The 26,323-nt window shown below is 41.8% G+C and overlaps 2 protein-coding genes across 8 annotated transcripts in view; both read left to right on the top strand.

The window, feature by feature from the left end:
* The window catches only part of phactr4b (phosphatase and actin regulator 4b), a 40,622-nt gene extending 20,914 nt beyond the window's left edge, over positions 1 to 19,708 (top strand). For 3 of the 7 annotated variants that reach the window (XM_028980795.1, XM_028980796.1, XM_028980792.1), the window contains 13 exons: positions 5,024 to 5,194; positions 5,291 to 5,371; positions 6,854 to 7,321; positions 7,886 to 8,245; positions 9,783 to 9,914; positions 10,955 to 11,495; positions 12,165 to 12,448; positions 12,850 to 13,063; positions 15,918 to 15,973; positions 16,979 to 17,040; positions 17,154 to 17,291; positions 17,923 to 17,999; positions 18,249 to 19,708. In XM_028980795.1, the coding sequence (XP_028836628.1) occupies positions 5,024 to 5,194; positions 5,291 to 5,371; positions 6,854 to 7,321; positions 7,886 to 8,245; positions 9,783 to 9,914; positions 10,955 to 11,495; positions 12,165 to 12,448; positions 12,850 to 13,063; positions 15,918 to 15,973; positions 16,979 to 17,040; positions 17,154 to 17,291; positions 17,923 to 17,999; positions 18,249 to 18,264 (2,600 nt within the window). In that variant the 3' untranslated portion in view covers positions 18,265 to 19,708. Of the gene's footprint in view, positions 1 to 823; positions 1,844 to 5,023; positions 5,195 to 5,290; positions 5,372 to 6,853; positions 7,322 to 7,885; positions 8,246 to 9,782; positions 9,915 to 10,954; positions 11,496 to 12,164; positions 12,449 to 12,849; positions 13,064 to 15,917; positions 15,974 to 16,978; positions 17,041 to 17,153; positions 17,292 to 17,922; positions 18,000 to 18,248 lie in introns of those variants that run through there. The other 4 variants (XM_028980794.1, XM_028980793.1, XM_028980798.1 and 1 more) reach the window with 4 other exon arrangements.
* A 2,087-nt stretch (positions 19,709 to 21,795) lies between these two features.
* rcc1 (regulator of chromosome condensation 1) lies at positions 21,796 to 25,747 on the top strand. Its single transcript, XM_028981057.1, has 10 exons — positions 21,796 to 21,882; positions 22,288 to 22,379; positions 22,516 to 22,733; positions 22,978 to 23,157; positions 23,262 to 23,358; positions 23,429 to 23,551; positions 23,887 to 24,033; positions 24,099 to 24,218; positions 24,299 to 24,451; positions 25,407 to 25,747. The coding sequence occupies exons 2-10, from the start codon at positions 22,307 to 22,309 to the stop codon at positions 25,580 to 25,582; spliced, it is 1,287 nt and encodes a 428-aa protein (XP_028836890.1). The 5' UTR covers positions 21,796 to 21,882; positions 22,288 to 22,306; the 3' UTR covers positions 25,583 to 25,747.
* The last annotated feature ends 576 nt before the right edge of the window (positions 25,748 to 26,323 follow it).

Raw genomic sequence — 26,323 nt, 5'->3', positions numbered from 1 at the left:
TTGAGACTGGATTTTATTGAAAGGTGAATAAAAGTGAGCCTACTCCACTCATACAGGTTGAGGACTGCATCTGGAGAGGGGCAGCTGTAGCTGGTGGTTTGAGGCGAAGGGGTCATAGAAAACTGCTGTGTTTGTGTTGAAATGAAAGGAGAGAGAGTGAAGGAGGAGGGAAGTTCTTCATCGCTGCTCCCAGGGGAGGCAGACCCTTACACAACCACTCAAGATGCTCCGGGCAACATGCCCGCTGCCACCCGACTACCAACACAACACAGCACAGCGCTCACAGTTGCTCTGAGCTGCCAGACCTCACGTGCACCTGATTTCCTGCTACACACACACACACACACACACACACACACATACATACAGCAACGTTATGTTGATTCCTGCTACAACACACACACATACACACAGCAACGTTATGTTGATTCCTGCTACGACACACACACACAGCAACGTTATGTTGATTCCTGCTACGACACACACACACATATACATACAGCAACGTTATGTTCATTTCTGCTACAACACACACACACACACATACAGCAACGTTATGTTGATTCCTGCTATGACACACGCACACACACACACACATACATACAGCAACGTTATGTTAATTACTGCTACAACACACGCACACACACACATACAGCAACGTTATGTTGATTCCTGCTACGACGCACGCACACACACACACACACACACACACATACATACAGCAACGTTATGTTAATTACTGCTACGACACACACACACACACATACAGCAACGTTATGTTGATTCCTGCTACGACACACACACACACATACATACAGCAACGTTATGTTGAAGAATCATTATTCTGTGTATTTAGTCCAGTCGATGTTCCATTTTTTTTAAAAAGTGCATCTTTAATCGGCTCTGAAAGATGGGAAGGTCCTCAACCGCTCTGATGGTAACAGGAAGTTCGTTGGACCTTGATATTTTTTATTGTTTTAAAAATAAATTCATTTAGTTCCTCCTCATTTCTGGTTGAGCCATTTTTGAAGTAGTTAAAATATTCACATTCTTTTCTTTATATGAATTTTTTTTTCTGGCACTAATAGAATTTAGAATATGGTATAATAGAATGTATTTAGTATTTTTGATATTTGGTGAATATTATTGCGTAGCTATCAGAACAGAAATTAGCCTCATATTAAAATGCCTTCTCCAAGCTTATTGTACAGCTTGGCTTGGTTACAGTTGTATCTGAGTATTTATTTCAGTAAGGGTTATGGCTATTTCCTGGCTCGTCCCAATCTGTGTTTTCCCTCCATCTCTGCTGTGTTGTTTCCTCCCTCTTTTTCCAATGCCTCGCCCTTTCCGCTCCCCTCTCCCTCCCGTGTTTCTCTCCGTGGTGGCTGCAGAAGTGCTCTCTCTGCTTATGTATTTGGACTGAAACACTGGAGTCAGGATCATATGAGGACTGCTTTTATTTCATTTGGCTTCTGTGGCGGCACTGTGGATGACTGTCACCATGCTGGCATTGTGGCTTTGACGTCCTTTGTGGCTACTAATAGACAGAGCAGGTTGTAGGTCTTTGTGGTGAACCATTTTCTCTGCGGCCTGCTGGGACGGCTGGATTTAAACATGTCAGGGTTTTTTATTCCCCTGGTCCAGAATTGACAGACGGCGTATCTGCTTGTCTGTCTGAAGTGCAACTCATGGGACTGGAGCCATCAGAGCTGGCACTTTTTTTATTTTATTTCCACACCTTTTAATCATGGTGAAACCACAGTAAAACCCGCTCAGAATTGGACCAGTTGATCCTACATGGCCTGCATCCTCTTCTCCCAGCGTTGTGGCAGCTGGACTCCAGGTACCTCTGTAAGCGTCTGCCGTGGTGGTTAGGAGGTGTGTGTGTGGACTGTGACTGTATTCTGCAGGCTCTTCCTTTCTACTGTGGAAGTGGGGTGGGTCCTATTACATGGTTATTTATGCCTTGCTGGTCTTTGACCTTTCACCTTGTTTGGGCAGCAGAGTGACCGCTGACTTTGGAAAGTGACAACAGTCCACATATTTAAACATTTTCTCTAATTCCTCAATGCATGGCTGTACGTGTACATGATAATGTAAAAACATTTATTTGGAAAGAGCAACTAGTCAAGCATCTAAAAGTACAAGATGTTTACAATAATGCTAAATAAATTAGTTTATTAATTTAGAAAGCTATCAGTAATCAGTAACAGGTTGATGGTTAAGTTCTCCAGCAATGAGATTCAGCACATGGAATCCTGTAGTATTTACATTGTTCTGTTACTCTTGGTCACTCTTAAATTATGTTAGACCCTTCTTAACATATTCATGCAATGTGGTTAGTTTCACAGTTTAACTTAAATGCCAACCTAGTAGCATTACTGGATGAACTGGAATATGGACACACTGTAGTTCATTCCAGAAATGGAGCGCCGATGATCTGATAGATGTAAAGATATTCTATTTTGTTCAGTTGGGTTGGGAAGGTGTACTGTAATGCTTCCTCTCCCTTTTTATTTCTGCTGCGTATTCATGGCCGGAAGAGCATGGTTGCTGTTCTCAGCCTCGAAGCATAAGCAAACATGACAGACAGTTGATGTCAGGGCCTTTTTGTTAATGAAATAAGCTCAAGGCTAATCCACTGTGTTCATGCTGTGTGTATTAGCCAAATGACAGCAAATTACCATCTGTCTGTGTGAGGAGGAATAAACCAGCTGTTATATATAACATGAAGTTCACATGCTAAATCTCCTCCTCGATCCAAATGCACAGCTTTTAGTCTAAAAAAGAAAAGGTCAAACTGCATAATAATTCAGTTAGAATCATTCAGAATTTAACTTTGTGACTATTACAAAATATGATTTATATATATTAAATTTTCTTTCAAATATAGATTAATATAGTGTAATTACATCCCAAAAACAAGGAACAAATTCAACTACATAATGACATGAATTATAATGACATGTTAATGACATGTTTCCTGTTAAAGTACATTTGAAATGTTGTTATATTTTGTTATACATTTATTGGGTGTCCTAATTTTTATTTAGAACTGTCATTGTTCAGTCTCCAGTACAGAAACACTACCTTAACCTTTGGCCCCTACACCTATTTTGTTTTCTGAGAATATCAGATCATTTCATGTGGCTGAAAATATTTTGGATAACTGGTATGTAACATCTGGGCCGAGACATCCTGTTTGCTGCCTTGGCTGCATTGGCTTTTGCTTATTCAGAATAATAAATATCATATCCTATGAAACAAAAAGAATTTGTCACCAAAAATAAAATGATATCCAGAAAATAATCACATCAGACATTTTGACAGACGGTCATTTGATTGTTCTTTTCAATGGTTTAATATTACTCATAAAGGGTTTTTGAAGGTCGTTTCTTCGGTGTGAGCGTGTTCATCGTATGAGAACCCGCTTAGACATTCACACCCGCTTAGAGATTTTGTCATTGACTGGGGAGAAAGTTGGTTTCACAAGTCGCCTCAGCGTGTGATCACACGATCATTTGTCCAAAGCCCACATGCTTTTTAAAAAAATGTTATGCTGCCGCTTATCTGATTGGACACACCCGCAAGTTTAGAGACAAAGTTATTGTGTGTAAACTAGCAACAGCTACAAAGGAATATTTCATTTCTGGAACACACACACACACACACACACACACACACACACAAGTGGTGAGTTCCTGTTAACTACTCACTGCCTCATTTTTCAATGTAGCTTTGATGCATGTGGGGGTTTTCTTTGCTGAGCCAATAAACCAAGAACATGGTGAATAAAATATAATTGTCTTTACTACATATAGTACATTGTATGTTCCATACAATAAAAAAAAAGTAAAAGTACGATATTTACTTTGAGACCAGTAATTATCTTGCTTGCTGTATTCCGATACACCCAAAAATGATTTCGGATTGGAGACCAGTATGTGGTGGAATGGAGAACCAGACCTAGTCTGGGTTTCCACATTTGATGTGCTGCAGGAGAGGACTGTGCGCATACTGACTGCTCAGGGAGAGTTGAGTCGTGTCCAGATAGTGATTCCAGTTCTGATGCTCACGCACTGGCCATTCCAGTGAACATAGGTTAGTGGGGTTTCAAATAATTACCTCTGTGGCAGGGCACTTGGAAGGAGGGAGGGAGGGAGAGAGAGAGAGAGATAAATAAAAACCCACAGGTTCGACTTTTTATGGTTGTGCGGTTTCTTTGCTCACACATAACCCAACACTTGCTTCTACTGTACATGACTGCAGTGTATATGAGTTTCATCTTTTATGGCCTTAACAGATCTAACACACCGGTGTATTCTGCCACTTGCATATTTATCCAGCAGTTCTGAGTTTTAAATGTTTTTTATTATTCATATTCAGTTTTTATTACAGCTATACATTTGGTTCTTTGTCTGCCTTCTTGACAGACCATCTAGGCCAGTTAATCCCTGATGTTTCTTCAGGATGTGATTACGATTGTAAAGGGACTGATCAGCATCAGTGCTACACCAATTAGCACATAGCAGGTGAATCTGGAAATTATTTATTTAATGTGCCATGGTCTTGGATTCATGCTGACCAGTGCAGGTGAGCCTGTTCATGCCACCTTGCACAGTTGATAATCACATCAGACATTTTGACAGACGGTCATTTGATTGTTCTTTTCAATGGTTTAATATTACTCATAAAGGGTTTTTGAAGGTCGTTTCTTCGGTGTGAGCGTGTTCATCGTATGAGAACATTTTAGTGACTATACAGACTAAACCAATCAGACGGAGATAATAATAATAATAATGTCATGTTTTCTGGTACATTCTTATATATTCTAGTGTGTGTGTGTGTGTGTGTATGTGTATGTATATATATAATTTTTCAAATCTCTTCTTCTGGGGTTGTCACTGTGTAGTGGGTGCAACTGGTCTCCCCACCATTCACACAAAACCAACAGTCAATGAATGAAAAGTTGGTGGGAAAAAATGTCCCTAACCGTCTCAGGTGTGTCTTTCTTTCTGATCAGATGATGATGCAGACCACCAAAATAGTACAGTGGGGGGCGAGGGGGGGAATTTGGGAGATGACACGCCTACCCCAAAACGCAAGGGCAAGTTCTCCACCCTTGGCAAGATCTTCAAACCGTGGAAATGGAGGAAGAAGAAAAGCAGTGAGAAGTTTAAAGAAACTTCAGAAGGTATATAGCTCTTCTTTTGTCATTACTTCATTAGTAGAGGTTGATGTTGTTGATTTGCTGTTTAAAGTTCTCAAAGCTGTCTCCATCCTCCCACAGTTCTGGAAAGAAAGATGTCGATGAGGCGCCCACGGGAGGAACTGATAGAGAAGGGCGTATTGAGGGAACTTCCTGACAATGGTAAAGAAACCTACTTATCTTTAACCAGCACTGATCCAGACACCAGCACTCAATGCTCATTTATCAATCATGTCAGCTCATACTGAATTAAAATGCTGCACATGAAAACTCCCATTGTTCCTCTGCATTTTGTCAAGCTTTGTTGTGCACCAGTGATGTCTGTTGGTTTCTTGTCATGTCTGCATAAGATGTATTGTCAGATGCAACCCAGACCAGCTAGTGGTCTGAGGAATCTTGCAAGAATATTGCAGTTACCAAAGAAGTAATCAGTAATATAATGTAACAGCAATTTCATCTTGAACAAGCAGCAGGACAAATTTAGCAAAGCATACGAAAGACCATCAGATCGCTTCAGGGGTGTGTCCACTGGGTTGGCATCGGCCAATCTGATTGGCTACCCCAACCAGAGTTGTTAATCAGTTAAATTAGTAGCGTTTGAGAATGACTATACAGTGTTTTTGTGATTTAAGTTGATAAGTAGTGTAGTTAGCATAGCGTTACTAAACCCGTCTAGTGTTCTGACTTTATTAAAAATATTGGTTATTTATTTTTAAAAAGATCTTATATTTGTTTTTCTCCACCTGTATTTATCGAAGTAAGTATTGAGTGTTTAGTAACATGACAAACCTACTTCTTAGGCATAATTATACATGGTCTCTACGCTTTGGATTGAAATCTTCTCCTTATAAAATGTCACATGCAGTGGCAGATTTAGCCTAAGTGGCACCCTTCCAACATGGTTTTTCTCTTCTCTTGGTATTCTAGTATGCACTCTAGACATCATAACCATGGTCCCAGGACCACGCCCACTACAAAATCAACAAGCCCGATTATAATCACTTTAATTGGTGAACTAGTGTGTGTGTGTGACATTAGTGTAAAGTGCACAATATGAAGTGGCAAGAAAATATGTCCATAAGTAATGAAGAACTTGCTATGCTCAGTACGCTCTTCTCCCTTGACGTGTTTGTGTGATGGTGTGAACATGTGTGTTAAGTGGGTGGAAGTAGATGCATCCTCTCACCTGATGACCTGCATCAGGGCCCATTTTGATCCTCCTGACAGAAATCAACCAGTTCAGCCAGATGGAGGAAGGGATTTCAGTTTGAAGTTCATATTTGGGGAGGGAAATGGTGTTTTTTTTCTTGAGTGGTGGAAAGTAGAGCAAATTGTGCCCTGCAGCAAAAAGCTTTGAAAGTCATTGCCTTGTATTTGGTCTGCTTGCTTGCTACCGAACCCCATTTATATAATCATCACCACCCCCCACCTCCTATAAAATCATAATTTTTTCAAAGATAAAGGAGGTGTGTGATTGCACATCTTCATCTTCCTGATGAAGCAGCAGCTGATCTTTTCATTCATCCAGCCGACCTGGTTTCTGCTTTGCCTGGTGAATTATGCATCACAGATGCGCCGGATCTCACTTGTTTATGATGTTTATTATGGCTGATTGATTTATGTCCTTTTATCTCCTGCTTACAGAGGCAGAAGATGCACATGGTTCCAAATCTCCATATGTAAAGAATGGCCACACCCTACCAATAGGGGGCTCCAGCACGGACAGTCGCGGACACGAAACCAGACGAACGCCCACCGACTCTGATTCTTGGCCAAATTCATCATGGCTCCCTCAGGGAGAGGAGCGGCGGGGCCGCGGCCCTTCAGATGGTGAGCGCAGGGCCGCCCTAGGCTCCCGTGGGCTGGGGTCGGAGGAGTCTAGGGAGGGCCGGAGGGGGGGTCGGCAGGGTGGGGAGGACTGGAAGCCTGGCACAGGCTGGCAGGTTGAGGAGGGCCGGCGTAGTGGAGGGGGGCGTGGCCACCTTGATTGCGACAAGCGGCCTGGACTTCAAAAAGCCACGTCTGAGGATGGGAGGAGGACACGCCCAGAGTCCGATTGGAAGCCCACCCTCCCCCGGCACGCATCTGCTGAAGAGGGTCGAGGCCAGAGAGGTATGTAACGACTCTTCATTTTCTCTTTCATTTCTTTCTTCGTCTGGCCCAGACCCAGCTGGAAGCAATTGTGCCTGTTTTCCCTTAGGTCCTGCTCCAGCTTAGATTCTTATTTGGGAACAGAAAGGAACAGCTCAGCTTTTCTCCTGTCTCTTTCCTAATTAATGAAGTTCTGTCATCTCACCCATAATCCTCTCTTTTTCAAAATTGTCACTGTCACCAGAGCCAGAGCAGAGCCATTGTCGTTTTTCCTTAATTCCAGTTAAATCCCTCTCACATTCTCTAACTCTCTGGACATCCTGTTCTTCCACTGACCTGTTTTTGCTGATTATGACCTTAAAACATCAGCTTTGAGGAATGGGCCAAGGTGGGAAATATTGAGGCAGTCTGGTAATTCTGAAAACCATACAGATGATCAGGCTGGTTGGCAGATGTTGAACAGAGCACATCAGCAGCCACTTTAAAGAACTAGGAACTGTGTGTGTGTGCGCGCGCGCGTGTGTGCACACGGTTTTTGGTGACTGGTTACTGCGGCTGTACTATAGCCCTTCTCTGTATCCTCAGAGCCTGATGGCGTACCAGAACCTGAGACGCTGCGAGACACCCTGAGGGAGCCTCTGCCACCCAAACAGTCTGTCATGCCACCGAAATGGCTGATTACCTCCAGCACTGAGTCGGGCGCAGAGGCTGCCCCACGCACCCCCATCCATGCCCCTCCTGTGCCCTTCTCTTCGTCTGCCAACTCCCCTTCCTCTTCCTCCACTGTGGTCAGCAAGCCTGTTCGGACAGTGCCACCTGGTGCCAATCCAGGGCCCACAACCCCTTCGTCTGCTTCGCCCACTGGCACCACTGTGCAGCCAGTAAAGCAGCCCCCTCTCCCACCACCAAAGCCCATCAACCGTGGCAATAACCCAGCCATGATGGGTGAGTATCGTTTTCTGACCTTTGCAAATTTGCTAACATTTAGCACTTACAGTTGTATTTAAAAGTCTGCTCATACAGTTTTACAAATTTGTCAGTAGGCCTAATGCTATCTATTAAAAACATATTATGCTGAAGTGTATTTAGCTCCCGTTTGAATATGTAGTTGAATTCTTCTTGCTTGTGGACTGGTTTGTTTTCATCATGAAAGGTTTTTCATCGGTTTCACATCAGTGATGTGCTGAACTGGACCAATCAGCACACAGAAAAAACTGTGTGCCAAATCCTGTCCTTGCTTTAAGTGGATATGTGTTCTTAATGAAGTCTTTGGTCATGTGTTAAGCAGCTCAGCATAACAGTGGCAGTGTGAACTCATTTTAAAAAAATGTATGGGAGGTATGAGAATTAAGAAAGAACCTGACACACGTACTTAAAATGTGCATTTTTAATCAATGTTGTGACCCCTTTGAGTTTATTGCCTCGACACCTATTTCCAAGCAATGTCACTTTTTTATTTTTCAGTTCTTCTGCTTCTTACATGAAATCATGCTTGTAAGAAACATGACATTCAACATACTGTACAGATGAATAGCTAATATTAGACAAGGTAGCAGTGCAGCTCATGGTGGTAAAGCTGGATGAAGATGGTTATGTAATGTTTTTCAAGAATTTTCAGTCAGGTGGTCTTAGATCAGCAGACCTGCTGAGGTTAAAGCTCACAAGTTTTTTTTCCTGGCTAAAATCCTAAATCAGCATTTATATTTAAAAAAAAAAGAGAAAAAGAAGGTCTCTTACATAATTCAACCCATTGTTTCTTCTCCTGCATCACAATAGGCCACAGGAATAGAATAAGATGTGTGAGGGCCAGTGGTGACGTATAGCCATGTTCCTTTGGTTCTAGTGGAGAATAATGTTTTTTCGTTCATTCAGTGAAGTCTCCCTTCTGTACAGCTCCAATTAAATTAAATGGTTCATTAAGTGAAACTGATGACCAATAATGAATCTGACCATTATGACCCAAAAGCAACCTCTGTGTAGAAGGAGTATATTGCAGTGTCATGTTTAGTGTGTGTGTGTGTATATTTAATTATCATTTGATATATTGCTTAATATATTGCAATATATTGCAAAAAGGTATATTTGTTTTTAGACCGATTCCTGTACTGCCTCATTATTTTACCCTATGCTTTGTTAATATTTTTCATCAGCTTGACCACAAGGCACACAATTTAATGGAGTGCAGTCTTTCGATGTTGTGATTGCTTGAATCGATACAGCACTCCATCCATTCTAAATAATGCTGTGGTCAGATCCCTCCTCCTAATGAGAAATAGTCTCTCTGCTGCCACCTACTGTTCATCAGTAACCATACAGAATGGCTATTATACTAGGGGATTTATTTCATATACTGAGACCGATATCTGAGTTTCTGTTTGAAACAACCTGATTGTTACCCTACGCTATCATGTGATGTGCAGCAAATATAAAGGAAGCTTTGGGGTGGCCAGTTAGCAGTCATTTCGTTTCATCCCCCCCCCAGCCTCCACCATGCACGGTGGGGAGAACACACAGCTCCCCCTCTACTGGTCCTGCTGGAAGAGGGAGGGGGACTATGACGTCTACCTGTCCCTGCCTGTCTACCTGTGCCGGCGTACAGGAGGAGTGCGCTCAGGTAAAGCTTGGGGGAGTGTCTGATTGGTCATGTGGCCATGTTTCATGTCGACCTCACCCCCATCGCATGGCAGCAGCACTAACACAGCACAGCTCTCTTATCTGCCTTTCTGGAGTGGATGACAAGCTGTATGTGTTCCTGTTCCAGTGCAGTGGATTGTGTCGGTTCTGTGCAGAGACTGTGTGTGTGCGTGTGCGCGTGTGCGTGTGTAGGTTATGCATGTTCTCCTCCCTCCAGAATCACGTTAAAAGACGTGCAAATGTATCGCATGCTCGCCTTGTGAGCTGCGTGCTGCATGTGCCAGCTTTTTATCAAGGTAACAACCTGAAGTCTTTGTCCGTCAAAAAAGGACAATAACATTTTCCAAGTTTGCTTTTCTGCTCACAATAATTCTCAAAGATTAAAACATTAAAGATTCTGTGCTAATGTATAATTGATTTATATATCAATACCAGCATCAAAGCTTATTTGCATCACCAGAGACATTAAGCAGTTGAAACATGATATAGGATCAGTCTCCCATTTGTGGATTAAGCAGAGTCCTTGAATTCTAGGACTAGTCTTAATCCATGAATGGGAAACTGACCCATAATCTCTTTTGAGCCATAAAACACTTTCTATATTTGAAAGAAAAAAAAAACGGTTTGGTTCTGTTAAGTGTACGGTATCTACATCTCAGGTCCTAGTGAACCAAATAATGGATTTCAAGGATTGATATTTTAAAACAGTTATGTAAGTCACTCAAACTGTCAAACTGTAAGGCTTGTTAGTGATTTAGATGCTGCATCTGAATGTTTATGGTCCACATTATTCAAGGTTGAAAACATTGCAAGTTTGCCACAAAATCAGGCATGTTGGGCTGCAACAATCCACCAAAAGCCCATTAAATTTTCAAGTTACTGGTTTAAGGTTGTAGACTTGGCTGGAACATGCTTTGAGGTCTGCATATGGTTGTGTTGCCAGGTTTAGACTTATTAGGCTGTGGTTGCTTGTTTCTGGTCAGTGGTTCCACTCATTCAATTAATTTCTCTGTCCCACAGCAGAGATCACCCAGGCCACCGGGGGCAGCAACCTGGCACCAGTCAAGCCATCTCCTCCCATGCCTCCAAAGAGGACGACCCCTGTAACTAAGCGCACCACCTCCGAAGACCCCTCTTCTGCCCCCATTCCAGCCGTGACTACTTCCTCCACCCTGTCCCCCGAGGAGAGACCTTGTGTGGTGTCTACTGGCTTTCAACTGCCCCCTCCTCCCCCATCTCCACCACTCCCTTCCCACATCCCGCCCTCACCTCCCCGGTCCCACATACATCACCTTGCCCACCAGCACTCCTACCCTCACCCCCTACCCCAGCCTATCCCTGCCCACTTTGACCCTCCAAGCCCAGAGGAAGAACCCGCCCCCCGCCAGACATCAGTGCCGCTCCACATCATGATCCAGAGGGCTCTGACCTCACCAGGACCTGCAGTGCCACACCCAGACGGGGCTCAACATGCTCATTCACTGCTGTTCGAGACGCCACCCGAATATCAGGCCGATGCCCGCGGCCGTCCGCTGCCGGTCACGATTCAGCCACTCAAGCTGTGAGTGAAACTACTAACCTCATTCACAGTAGAACATAGAAAACAAGTATTTTACTACTTCATGGATAATCTTTATAAAGGCTAGGTGCGGAAAGTGGGAGTAAAAAGAAAGATTCTGGAATGACCAGGCTGAACATCGACATGTGAAGATGAATTCAGAAGCACCGCGTACACCTCAGCCTCAGTCCATGTTAAATGAGCTTGAGCTCAACGTAGAAAACTGTTATGTTGTTCGGTTTTGGTCACCTTGTCAGCACTCAGTTGAAATGCCTGTAATTCTTATGATACGGGTATGGGTGTGCATTAGTACCTGTGTCTTCTTACTCCAGATGTTTGGAGGCTTTGCTCAAATGAAGACGAGTGAATATCAGTGAACGTGACCCTATCCCAACTTTTCTCGACTTGTTGATGTCATTCAATTTGACATGAACTACTGCTTTTTTTATGACTGGGGAATTATGTATTGTTGGTAAAAAAAAAAAAAAAAAAAACAACGAATGTTTAGAATGTAGTGTAGCTGCTAAAATAACACCAGTTATGAGTGAAGTATAATCTTTCATAATGCTGTGTAAAGAAATAAAATTACATTTCACATGAATGTTGCATGTTTTTATATTTCCTATTGTAGACATTTCTTTGAAAATATTATATAATTGTTTCCTGTCTTAGGGATGAGGGAGACTACTCTGAAGAAGAAGAGGAGGAGGATGACGGAGAGGAAGATGAACCTCCACCGGAACACATCCCCCCACCCCAGCCTGAACTGGAGCCTCGGAGTCGCCGTTGCCTGGTGGGAGAGTTGAGTGTCAGCATCATTCAGGAAGCTGCCGACAGCAGTGAAGAGGAAGAAGAAGAGGACGAAGATGTGAGGGGGGAGGAGAGCGACTCCGATGGCCCTGTGCTCTACAAGGATGAAGACTCTGATGAGGATGAGGAGGATGAATGCCCACCCAGTATGTTTCTCATTATTCTAATGCACCATAACCAGTGAGAGCAGCAACACATCAGATTTTTCTTATTTCAGATTGTTCAGTATTGCAATCTTAGTCTGGGACGTCAAACTTGACCCAATTGTATCAATGTAGCCGTATTCAGATGCACTGGGCACTAACAAAGATCCAGACGATGTACTGAGGCAAAATGTAGTAAAAATCTCTCGCCTTCACAAAAGTCTTTAATATTTTTCCTCATGTTATTTACTGGGTTAATAAAGAAAACACTATTATCTTTATTACATGGAATGAAATATGCATCATCAGTCTGAATAAGAGCATTTATCATGTTTAGTAAAACTGCATGGTTGGAAGAGGGATGTCAGATTAATTTGTCCGCTGGTTGTGTGTGCTGTGTCCAGGTGCTCTGGCCAGCAGGGTGAAGCGGAAGGACACTCTGGCACTGAAGCTGAGCAGCCGGCCCTCAGCTCCAGACCGGCAGCAGACAGAGCGGCCAGCCAGGGATAGAGGCTTGGTTGTGGAGCGCTCAGCCAGGCCTGAACACATGGGCCTATCCTGGCAGAGCAAAGAGCAGTGGGAGGCCATCCGCACACAGATCGGCACTGCACTCACACGGTAACGCGCACACGCACACACTCACAGACTGTGTCAGGATTTGCAAATATACTGCTTCATATAACACTCCCAATCAGCTCTACTCTCTATTCAAGTCAGTTCAGTATTTTGTAGGCTTTTAAGATTGTTGCAGCATGAAATTTAAGGCTGTTTTTGCAATTTAATTGCATATGCAATTTTATTCGTAATCAATTTAGTTCATAATTCAGTCAAATTAAATTAATTAAAAAAGGAAGTGAGAATAAAACCACACTATTCTAGTTGTTTCAGTAGGTCACATATCAGGCTGATTTGATTTTCACTTTTTAACGTTTTTTACTGGGAAGACTGATAATCTTAATAATAATCTTATTTGTGAAGGGCCAATCTATGACTACATTTAACACTGAAAAGGTGCTAGTCACCTTGCAGCATTTGTGTGTACATTATGACATACTTTTAGAGGAAATTATACAGAAGTTAAAGTGGGTATGTCCTCATGGAATATAAACAGAAAGTAAACTGCAATTAAAGGTCTGTCTCTTGAGGTAGCAGCTTCGGTCGTTCCATGGTGCAGTAGAGTAATCTTTTTCATTTTACCGCAGTTTTAATCCCACCTGCATAATCTGTATAATTGTACTGACATTTAGCCACATTAGCCACGGGCGCCTGTCATGGCTGCCCACTGCTCACTCAGGGTGATGCTTAAATACATTTTGCTGTGTGTGCTGTGCTTACTATGCTTCACAATGACAATCAATTCACTTTTACTTTCAATATGCTCATCACATCCTTTTTTATTATCAGAAACAAGGACTGGGTCTGACACATTATACACTGCTCCCTGAAAAAGCATTCCAACATTAAGGAAGGTCATTACAATTATCATTGCAATTACTAGTAGTCCTTAAATCCACAGTTGAAAGGTCTTAAAAATACTGCAGACCCAAAAAAATCTATTGAAACATGTGTATAATCTGCCAGTCACTGAGCACTGTGCACTTCTGTGTTTGTGCACATGGGAATAATATAATCTAATATAACCGCCCTGCAGCCTCGCTCCACACCGAGCAGCAGGCAACACAAATGGATTCAGGTCCCAGGTCTTCATTTTACCAATGTGGCTGTGAATTATTATTATTTTTTTTTAAATATGGTAATTACCATACGTCTGGCAACACTGCCGGTCAGCAAACACAAACTTCTAGTCTATAGTACCTATCTCTTCTGTGTGATTAGCTGCTTAAATTGGTTTAACTGAACAAGGTTGATAAAAGTTTTGCATGTTGTAAATTCATTTTGTTAAATGTCTATTTGATTTAAATTAAATGTTTTTGATTTGCAAACTTTTGGCATTGTTGTCTGGTAATGAGTTCTTAAGTATCATAAGGGAGATGCAAAAGTAGGGGCCACATGCCTAATTTATCCCCACTCTCACACATCTGTTTGTCTCTAGGCAGCATACAAGCTATCTTGTTATAAACAGCATCTCGCCAGAGTTTAAAAAATGTCTGTCTGAGAAGCTAAGCTGTTTTTTAGTTTTTAATAAACTTTAAAGTTGTAGTGTCCTTTAATCAATGGCTACTAATCAATTCCTAGTATACTATAGTACCTAGTACTATAATTGCAACCTACTGACCTTTCTTAGTTTGGCTGTAGTATCATAGTCTCAGTATGCGATACAAGTAATAGGTGGGCAGACAAGTGACCAAGTTAAGAGCAGGTATGGATTACTGAACAGATCTACTAGAGCAGATGCTACTGGAAATACAGTCTTATACTGGGTTTGTTAATCTCATATCTGAATGTTGCCCTTTTATTTCCAAACATTCACCAGAATTTATCATTTAAGGGTCTTCTTTAAAAAAAATTATCACAGGAGTGCAATCCCATGGACCCCGCTTGACAATAAAGATGATCAAAGTTATTATATTTATGGCTGTTTATATATATATATATATATATATGGGCTCAGGGGCCAACAAGTTATGTGTTAAAATTGTGTTGCTTCTCACCTCTCTATCATGGAAAGAAGTTCAGGCTCAGGTTTTTTTTTCTTCACTATCAGGCCAGAATTTTTATTTGTTTGTTTGTTTGTTTATTTATTTATCTATTTATTTATTTTCAGGGGCAATGCCCATTATGTCACCTCAGTCAACAATGCCATGATTTAATATATCAAATAACAATTTAATAATTATATATTGTGTTTTAGAAGAGCATTGGCCGAGAAAAAAAAGGTGTTGACCCTGATGCAGAGTCTTAAAAAGTCTTAGGTTTGGCTTCCTTAAACATGCAGAAACCTGCACTTTAGTGCCACAATGTGAGCAGATTTAGTGTGAAATGGACCACCTACAATGCGTGTCGAATTCATTGTTAATGGGCTATACCCTGGCAAAATCACTTTATATAGATCTATTATTAAGGCCTGGTGATATGAAGCACTTATAAAACATGGTGTTCACACAGTGCTTTGGTGACTTTAGGGGGGAGAGAGTTTTGAGCTGCCTCACAATCCATTTGCCATTGATGTGGAAACTGCATATGTACAGATTTAACTGCAATGTAAAGATCACATTCCACAAGGCAACTGAAGCACTGAATTATGGGATCTTTAGTTTGTGTGTTATCAGCGCTTCATAATAATAGATCTATATAAAGTGATCTCGCGGGATGTTGCCCGTGGGCTGCACATTTGACACCCCTGACCTAGTAAAAGAGTGAATGTTTTGGACAAGCCAAGGAAGTGAGTTCAGGATGACTGAAATGGATCAGCATCTTGAATTTGCCTTTGTTGTTGCAATTACATGAATTCAGAGGAACTGATTTATAAAGATGAGGTTGGTGATCCTGGTTTTTGTTTTGATTTTTGCAGGCGTCTGAGCCAGAGACCTACTGCTGAGGAGCTGGAGCAGAGAAACATCCTTCAACGTAAGTTGCTTGTTCAGAGCTTTTTCATCCTCTGTCAGTATGCAGTAGTGTCATACTGAGATGGCACTGAAAATCTGGTATCTTTGGTAAAAATAAATAAATAAATAACTCATACACATGTTACTGCCTAGTGCATGCACACAAAAAAAGTCCAATATGTGACCCTAACCAGGATAAAAACCTGTGGGTCTGATTTCCAATGTTCATTTGCCCTCAGTGTGTCTTGTCATTAACCCATAAAACCCATACATTTCCTCTGTTTCTTCTCTAATTGCACTCCAGTTCTCCATGTTAATCCTTCCTCAGACTCTCAGATGCTTTTATTATAAGGGAGTCGTAAATGAGGGCACATCCCTGGCAAATAAGCCTTGCACTGCAAGTTCTGAGCAAAAATGGGAGCTCCAACCATTGCAGTAACTGTTTGAGGGAATCAGATGTTACAATCAAATGTCAATCACAGATCACTATAAAAAGTCCCATAAATACCTCAGATACAGTACAGGCTAAAAGTTTGAACACACCTTCTCATTTACATTGGTAGATTCTCACTGAAGGCATCAAAACTATGAATGAACACGTTATGTACTTAACAAAAAAAGGTGAAATAACTGAAAACACGTTTTATTCTAGTTTCTTTAAAATAGCCACCCTTTGCTCTGATTACTGCTTTGCACACTCTTGGCATTCTCTCGATGAGCTTCAAGAGGTCGTCACCTGAAGTGGTTTTCCAACAGTCTTGAAGTAGTTCCCAGAGGTGTTTAGCACTTGTTGGACCATCTTGATTTGGGTTCAGGTCCGGTGACCGTGGAGGCCAGGTCTCCACTTTTTGCTAAGTACATAACTCCACATGTGTCCATTCATAGTTGCCTTCAGTGAGAATCTACCAATGTAAATGGTCATGAAAATAAAGAAAACACATTGAATGAGAAGGTGTGTCCAAACTTTTGGCCTGTTATGTAGGAGCATTTATGCTGGACCACAACTGACCTGGTTTCTCATTTCCAGCCAAGAACCAGGCTGACAGGCAGGCAGAAGTTCGGGAGATCAAACGAAGGCTCACCAGGAAGGTACAATTATGGCTCTTTTTATTCAAATGATCGTGTTGGGACAAAGTAAGATATTTGAATTTCTTATTCCATTTTGGTATTCTGAATTGTGAGTGTGATATTTTAACCTCCAGTTGAGCCAGCGGCCCACTGTTGCTGAGCTGCAGGCCAGGAAAATCCTGCGTTTCCATGAATATGTGGAAGTCACCAGTGCTCAAGACTATGATCGGCGTGCTGACAAGCCATGGACCAAGCTCACCCCTGCAGATAAGGTAGTCCTGGAATCACATGCAAGACATCAGCACAGCTTTGAGAACTTTGCTCAGTGTTTGTAGTGAATGTGCAGTTAAGGTTTAATGATTTAATCTACTTCCTGTCCTCTACCACCTGAATTTCTCATTAGGGACCGACCAAGAGGGTGAAAACAACATTTGTTCTGTACTACTTTGAGTTTTATGTTGAACTATGAATTTTAATCACAAATCTAAGTTGAGTTTTCTTGATTTTCTCCTGACTAATAGTACAAAGTTAATATGGTAATTCAGCTCTGGTGTCCTGTGTAATTTATTTATTAATACTTAATTCAGACACTGATGGACATTTAAATTGCTTAACTAATGCGTTTAACCATCCTGCGGTTATTTTCTGTTTAATAACCATTCATGATTTGAACATACATTAACAGTCACTGCAGACATCCTTACAGCAGTCTCTATATAAAACGGCAATTTAAAATTTCCTTTCCACTACCTCTATTATTGCCTTGATATTGAGATTTCAATGTGTTGGATCTGTTGTCTAGATGCCACACTCACTGTGTATTGTGGTGTATTGTGTATATTGTGTGTATGTCCAGTTGTACTGTATTCACTGGATCAATAAATCTGTATGTCTATCTTATAGGCTGCTATCCGCAAAGAGCTCAATGATTACAAGAGCTCTGAGATGGAGGTCCATGAGGAAAGCCGAATTTACACAAGGTTACTGCTCACTATTCATTGCCACTGATCACAACACTTAATATGACGTGCGAGACCTTTATTAATGGCCTGTTCCAGTGTAGCAGATTTTGATGCTTTATAAATCATGTCACAACATTCTGTTTATGTACTGTAGAATATGCAGTTTAGAAACTGTTGTTATTAGTCACATTTTTGCATTGCATGCAACTGGTTCTTGCTTAACATTAACTGTTATAAAAGTTCATCTGTTCATCTGCCTTTTCTTAGGTTCCATCGGCCTTAGTGTTTTTACGTCACACGCCTGGTCAGTGAAGCACTTATGCACTGAAGGGCAGAGAAGGATATGTGTTTCAGCTGGAGCCTCAGGGTCCTAGTGCCACCACTTCAACAGACTGCCTTTAACCTTTAATCTGAATGTACTGTACAGACTGACTGGGAAACCTGGACCACTACTATAAACAATCAAAATGCTTTGTCACTGTTCTTCAGCCTACATCTTGCAACTATAAATACTGTTGATGTGACATGGGGAAGGGTGATGCCAGACAGAATGGCTTTCATGGGCAACATGTCAGGATGCTGAGGTGGCTGGGGGACTGAAAGGTTGTGCGAAGAGACTGGAGTGAAACAGCCCTCAGGGACAAAGCTTCTGATATGCCTCCATACCTTCTCTTCCGTCATGAGGGCCAGGGTCCAGGTGGCCTTTTTTTTTTTCTCCTTCTGACCTTTTTAAGTTGTTATGGCACACATATGGTTTCCATTGAGTAAATGTAAAAACTTATACAAAAAAAAGTTATAGTAATAATAATAACAGTAATAATGACGTTGGTGACATTCATTAAGTTGTTGAGTGGTTATAGATGTGCAAACATGAAGGACTGTTAATGCACAAGGGATGAACTCTGGGATGTGTGTGTGTGTGTGTATAGATGGCAGAATTTTTTGTTTCCATTTCTTTAGACTGATAATTTTGATTATAATACAATTGTAATGCTCAGTGTTATTTTGTCATTTTTGAACACTTTTCATCTGCCTTTCACTAACAGGCTGCTATACGGCTGTGACGCTGCCATTTTACTAGAGAAAGTAGATTTCTCTCCTCTCATTTATTTTTCAGTGGTTTGGGATTTTATGCCATAAAACATACTTGCCAACTTCATATCATCATTGTAGATCTCAACCGAAAATAGTGGTCACATTGGAAGAAGGATGATGAAGAGTAATATTTAATACATCTGTTTGTTATTCTGTGATTTAACTCTCAAAAAAAATGCAGCTAGAATGTAATGACTAGACATTAATAACTCAAGATAAAAGAATAAATCTGGATGATATATTACAACAGTACAATGAAGTTTTATATCGAGATGCTTCGCAAAGGAGCCATTTTGGCAGAAACGTTTTTAAAGATGTTTTATCATGCGTTGCTTGGCCAGTAAATGGTAAAGTGTTCTGCTGTATAGATTCATATTGTAGATTAAACTGTGTATATCTTGTCTTCCTTTTACTTTGAAGGATATTTTAAATATACATGTGATATAGGTTGCTATTTTTTTAAGCACAAACTATTAGTGTATGATTTGTGATTGAACACTATGAGAATGGGAAGATTAAAGCATTTTTTTTTTGTTTGTTTGAAGACATGGATTTATAGTAACTGTCCGTACATTTTCTTTTTAGCTGTGAAGTCACCTTTAAATCTAAATTAAAATGCTTGTACAATGTTATGATTGTTGTTGTTTTTTTTTTACTGGAGTGATGTTAAAGACCAGTGATTTTGAAATAGTAATTTTTACTATTTCAAAATCACTGGTCTTTAACATCATTCAATTAGTTATTTTCATTAAGTACTTCATTAAGTATTAGAAAGATAATATGACTGTGACCATACACTGCTTAAAAATATTTAGAGAACATTTAAACAATACAATGTAACTCCAAGTCAATCCAACAGCAACATTGACAATCAATTTCACAAGCTGTTTTGCAAATGGAATGGACAACAGATCGAAATTATAGGCAATTAACAAGACAACCCCAATAAAGGTGTTCTGCAGGTGGTAACCACGGACTACTGCTCAGTTTCTATGCTTTCTGGCTTATATTTTGGTCACTTTTGAATGTTAGCGGTGCTTTCACTTTAGAGTAGCATGTGACGAAGTCTACAACCCACACAAGTGGCTCAGGTAGTGCAGCTCATCCCGGATGGGAGATCAATGCGAGCTGTGGCTAGAAGGTTTGCTGTGTCTCTCAGCGTAGTGTCCAGAGCATGGAAGCACTACCAGGAGACAGGCCAGTACATCAGGACATGGAGTACATGGAGGAGGCTGTAGGACAGCAACAACTCAGCAGCAGGAACGCTACCTCCGCCTTTGTGTAAGGAGGAACAGGAGGAACACTACAAGAGCCCTGCAAAATGACCTCCAGCAGGACACAAATGTGCATGTGTTTGCTCAAACTGTCAGAAAGAGACTCCATGATGGTGGTATGAGGGCCCGACGTCCACAGGTAGGGGTTGTGCTTACAGCCCAACACTGTGCAGCCCGTTTGGCATTTGCCAGAGAACACCAAAAAATATATATTTTTGAATTATATGCTAGCAACATTTTTGTGTGTTGGAACCAGAGCAGTCAGTTCGTCACTTACTTCAACTCATCAGGTTGTACCATTAACTGGCAGAAGAGTGATCTCCTGCCATATGCAGGGGGCCTGGACTCAGCTTTCACAAGTGTTTTATATAGTTTTAGATCATCTAAAATATTTCCAGGGAATCTATTTTGAGGAGGTAAATAAGTTGAAGGAATATATTGAAACGTGGAGATCCCTGTCGCTGTTATTTATTGGACTGGTAAATGTAGTAAAAATGATTGCCTTACCAAGATTCCTATATTTGTTTTACTACAAATCATTTTTAAATCCATTGATGCCATTGTTATGCCTGCAGAAACTGTGCTTCCTACATTAATATATGGCTGCCAATTTTGATAGCTATGATATTGCAATATGGATATCAGGGCAAAAACATCTGATGTTTGCCCTTGAGGCTTGCTATCGAAATTGGCCTGACCTCAGGCATCTCTTGCCCAGCTCTCCTTTTTGCGTTCCCTAAAGCACTCAAGAAATGTGATTTATGAATTATGACTGAATGACTGAATTTTGTGGACTTTCAGATACGTCAGGTCATGCCCCAATCTGGCGCAACCATTGTTTCCTGCCATCCTCTTAACAAACATGATCTTTAATGACTGGTGTAAGCAAAAAGTGTAATAGAATGGTGTAATCCATTGAGGGATCTTTATGTGGATGGATGCTTTCCATCCTTTGAAGAGCTTCAAAGTTTTCCCTCCCTCACACACAGTTCTTTAGGTACCTACAACTTGTATAGGTTGTTGCTGGGCCTTCCAGAAGCAAAATATCTCATTTCAGATCTTTCCAAATGGAAACGTCCACTGACAAACAGAGAGGCGAATGGGAGGCTGAACTGGATATTAACATTAATACTAACACTTGGAATGGTACTCTCAGTGGAATTAAAACTTGTTCTACTAACTCCAGACAACATCTTATTCAATTTAAGGTTGTGTTCAGATTACATTAGATTTTATGTAACGTTCAGGGTGATTTTATGTAACATCGGGTGAACGCAGAATGCAGCATCTAGTAATTCTATGTATGTGTCAGTATAATGACTAGATGCTTAAAGCATACTGAAGCAGATTCTGGCCTCCTTCAGAATCTGTCATTGAGTAGATGCGCCTCCGGGCCGCCAGGCGGCGCTGTGCGTCCGGCAGCTATAAGCTCAGCCACCTTTACCCCAGAAGCACAGCACGCTGCTCGGCGCATGCTTTCTCAGGCAGTGGACACGGGCTAGCTGCGTGGAGCTTAGTGGAGCTGCTGGTCGGTATGTAAACTCGGGCTCAGCTGAATTTAAATGGAAAAGAATTAGCCAGCTTTGCCTGTGTGTTTCTGTTGTTAGATTTTTGCACACTATGTAGCCGCTTTCTTTCAGTTTATGCCGCAAAAGCTTCGTTGTGCCCAACCCGTTTTTAAGTCGCTTTGTTACTTTGTGAATGCAAACTTTTGTAACATAAACCACCGTTACCTTATTTCGCTTTTAAAGCGAAGGCTCTGCCTTACTTCAGACTTTTCTAAACTCTCTTCCTTAACTACACTTGTATTTATCGCTGTGCTGTAAACCTCTGCGCTCGATATCCCGCGATTACCGCGATACATCTGCTATACATCTCGGGTCGGTCCTGAGAGCGTGGAGCAAAAGGAGATCACTGTCCGTCTATGCCTTTTGCAGTTGAAGGTGTTGTGTTGTCATGCCGGGGAGAAGGACTACAAAAAGGCCACCTGAGGCTGCATCAGATGCCAATCCTGTTAAAAAAGCCAAAGGTGAGACTTTTAAACAGTCCTCATAACTGAATGAACGTCCTTTAATCTGATATGGACGAAATGAATAATCATGAACATCTTGTCCAGTTTTGTACCTTGGGTTAAAACTGAGCCAGAAGTAATGTGACTCCTGCAGGTCCCACAGCAGCTCTGAAGGAGTCGGTGGTGCTGCACAGTAGTCACGCAAAGGAGAAAGGTCTGGTCCTGGTCCTGGGACAGGGAGATGTGGGCCAGTTGGGACTGGGTGAGGACGTCCTGGAGCGGAAGAGGCCAGCCCTGGTGACTCTTCCGGAGTCCGTGGTCCAGGCTGTGGCAGGCGGTATGCACACGGTCTGTCTTAGTGACACTGGAAATGTGAGTGCCATGCAGCCTTTTAAAATAAGATGCTTTTAGAGGTCTGAACATTGAGCTTAATGCATTACAGAGCCAGAGTGTTTCCACGGCTTTGATCACACCGTTTAGTCTGGAAAAATCAATAGCACCACTGTCAATCGTTTGTTTGTCCAACTGCTCCTGGAAATTATGGGAGTAACAGAACATGACAGTGGTTGGGATTTACCTCCCAATGCCCAACAACTTATACATATCTACTCTGTAGATCTACACATTTGGCTGTAATGATGAGGGAGCTCTTGGTCGAGACACATCGGAGGAGGGCTCGGAGATGTCTCCCGGAAAGGTGGAGTTGGACGAGCTGCTGGTGCAGGTCTGTGCCGGGGACAGCCACACGGCCGCACTGTCCGAACACGGCACAGTTTACATATGGGGCTCTTTCAGGGTGTGTATGAGACTCTGCTGCTGTGTACATGTATTTTAATTAAAAACATTTACATGATTGTTTTTTGAAGTTATTTATTGACCCTTAAGCTCCTTTTATTTTAGGATAATAATGGAATTATTGGTTTACTTGAGCCAATGAAAAAATGCACGAAACCTGTGAAAGTGCCCATCAACGAACCAGTGGTTAAAATTGCTTCAGGTGAGTCACATTCTTATCCTTTTTTTGATAACGTGAGAGCTTGTGACCTATGTCCTGTGTCCTTCGACAGGCAACGATCACCTGGTCATGCTGACGCAGGGAGGAGACCTGTACACGTCCGGCTGTGGCGAGCAGGGCCAGCTGGGACGAGTGCCGGAGCGCTTCTCCACCCGCGGTGGGAGGAAGGGCCTGAGTACGCTGCTTTTTCTGTTTAACACATGCAACCGTTCTGCTTTTCATCAGTCCTACTAGGCAGAATATTGCTGAATTGTTTTACACTGAGGACTAATTATGTAAATACTAAGCCTCAGGATTGTTGGGGTTAAAGATCAAAGGAAGTTTTGTTTTGTAGAAATGATCATTTATTGATTTTTATCTAATTGTTTACTGTTGAAAGGCATCATAAGTAATTTGCCAAAGTAATTTATTTATTTATTTATATCTGATGTGGTAAGCGGTAAATGAAGGTGCTTTGAGAATTTTGTAATGTTTGAACTTGCAGTGCCTGACGTGTTTCTCTGTTGACAGTGAGGCTGTTGGAGCCACAGATCGTTAAAGTTCAGTCACGAAGGAAGATTCATTTCACAGATGTGTTCTGTGGCGCCTATTTCACCTTTGCCGTGTCTAAAGAAGCCTACGTCTATGGTTTTGGCCTTTCCAACTACCACCAACTTGGTAAGCATCTTTCCTGAATCCCGTATTTCGATGTCCCTTTTTATTTAGTGATCATTTGGAAACAGGAACCCAAGGCACAAGCACCTGCTTTTCACCACTGAAGCTCACAGCCTTTAAAAACTCCACCACCTCCTGGATTTGTTTCTCTGGAGGGCAGCACCACACTATTTGTCTGGACTCTGAAGGTTTGCATATTTTTCCCCTCGTATACCGAAGCTCAAACATAAAGAAAGCATGATATAATGCATGTTTCCCCTCTTCTCAGGTAAGGTCTACAGTCTTGGACGGGCGGAGTATGGCCGTTTGGGCTTGGGTCAGGGGGTGGAGGAAAAGAGTGAGCCCACAGCAGTGCCTGGGATTGATGGGGCACAGTTGGTAGCATGCGGCGCATCTGTCAGCTATGCAGTCACAAAGCAAGGTGAGTCTCAAACGCTGTGCGAAATGCCATCCCACACCATTATTGACCACCTGCCAAACCGGTCGTGCTGTAGGATGTTGAGGGCAGCAGAACGATCTCCACGGCATCTCCAGACTCTCACATCGATCATATGTGCTCAGTGTGAACCTGCTTTCATCCGTGAAGAGCACAGGGTGCCAGTAGCACATTTGTCAATCTTGGTGTTTTCTGGCAAATGCCAAACATGCTGCAGTGTTTGGCTGAAAGCAAAACCCCCACCTGTGGTTGTCAGCTCCTCATATCACCCTCATTGAGTGTTTCTGAAAGTTTGAGCAGACACCTGCACATTTGTGTCCTGCTGGAGGCCATTTTGCAGGGCTCTTGTAGTGCTCCTCCAGTTCCTCCTTGCAAAAGTTGGAGGTAGCAGTCCTTCTGCTGGGTTGTTGCTCTCCTATTGCCTCCTCCACGTCTCCTGGTGTACTGGCCTGTTTCCTGGTAGCGCCTCCATGCTCTGGACACTACAGTGAGACACAGCAAACCTTCTAGCCACAGCTTGTATTGATGTGCCACCTGAGCCACTTGTGTGGGTTATAGACTTCATCTCATGCTACCACTAGAGTGAATGCACCACCAGAATTCAAAAGTGACCAAAATATCAGCCAGAAAGCATAGGAACTTAGAAGGAACCACTCCTTAGAACCACTGTTTTATTTGGGATGTCTTGCTAGTTGCCTATAATTTTGACCTGTAGTCTACAACAGCTTGTGAAATTGATTGTCAGTGTTGTGTCCCAAGTGGACAGTTTGATTTCACAGAAGTGTTCTTCCCTTTTCTTTTTTTTTTTTTTTTTTTTTTTTTGTGCAGTGTAATATGACATGGTTCAAACTGCGCTTTGACAATGAAACTGGTGAATGTATGTGAAGGCAGAATTTGGTTGTAGTTTCACATGTTTTGTGTGTGTGTGTTTATTTTTAAGGGTCTGTATTTGCCTGGGGTATGGGCACCAACCTCCAGTTGGGCACCGGGGAGGAAGACGACGAGTGGAGCCCTGTTGAAATGAAGGGCAAACAGCTAGAGAACCGGGCAGTTCTGTCTGTGTCCAGTGGGGGGCAGCACACTGTCCTGTTGGTTAAAGACATGCAAGAAAGCTGATCGTAAATTGCAAAGCACACTGGGAGGCGTAGCCATGGACAAGCCTGGAAATTCAAGCATTGGTGGGGGGGGGAAAAAAGAAAACCTTTACTTTGATTGGGGATGTGATCTGGAGACAATACTTCTGCTGAGCCATGCCAAGCTGTAGCAGATTGCTGTAGTCTTTTTTTTTTTTTTTTTTTTTTTTTTTGAGAGGTCAGGGCCGTTAAGCCTGTGTGTGAGTAAGGTTTTGGGAATATTTTTTTTTTTCCTCCCCTCTTTCCCCCCCGTTCTTTTTCACTCAAGGATGCCCAATTGTCCACTGTGTAAGACTCAGTGGTTTGTTAGATTAGGGAGATAAAATATATTTTTAAGTACCTTGTTTGTGTTTAATTTCTTAATTCTTTTTAAGATTCTGTAGGATGCATCAGAGATGCTGATTTATGTGCTTTTGTATGTGTGAGCGCATGTGTTCTGAAGAGCAAGGTTTGAAAACTTTTTAAAAGAAAATTCCTGTTCAGTCTTTTAAAATTCACATATCATTTGAAGCAATAATATAAATTCTCATTTGAGATGTTTGACAAGTTTTGTTCAAGATTAGAGGACACTATGAATGCTAATTTTATGAATAACAATTGCTGGCCCTGTTGTAAACTTAATAAACATTTTACTTGATTTAATTCTTGTTAAGTGCTGATCAGTTAATCACACACTTACATCCTGTGGCACACACTTACACACTTTGTGTGATTTTAGTCCAAT

The sequence above is a fragment of the Denticeps clupeoides genome, chromosome 5 (genome assembly GCF_900700375.1).
Source record: "Denticeps clupeoides chromosome 5, fDenClu1.1, whole genome shotgun sequence".
In the NCBI taxonomy this organism is placed as follows: Eukaryota; Metazoa; Chordata; class Actinopteri; order Clupeiformes; family Denticipitidae; genus Denticeps; species Denticeps clupeoides.
The sequence above is the reverse complement of the archived record's forward strand: the minus strand, read 5'-3'. Positions and strand labels throughout refer to the sequence as shown.

What these genes read in the sequence shown, in the direction of transcription:
- rcc1 (XM_028981057.1), top strand. Translation starts at nt 22,307, where the DNA reads ATGCCGGGGAGAAGGACTACAAAAAGGCCACCTGAGGCTGCATCAGAT. An exon ending in TCCTGTTAAAAAAGCCAAAG is followed by an intron (nt 22,380 to 22,515) that starts GTGAGACTTTTA and finishes TGACTCCTGCAG; the next exon opens with GTCCCACAGCAGCTCTGAAG. An exon ending in ACATATGGGGCTCTTTCAGG is followed by an intron (nt 23,158 to 23,261) that starts GTGTGTATGAGA and finishes CTTTTATTTTAG; the next exon opens with GATAATAATGGAATTATTGG.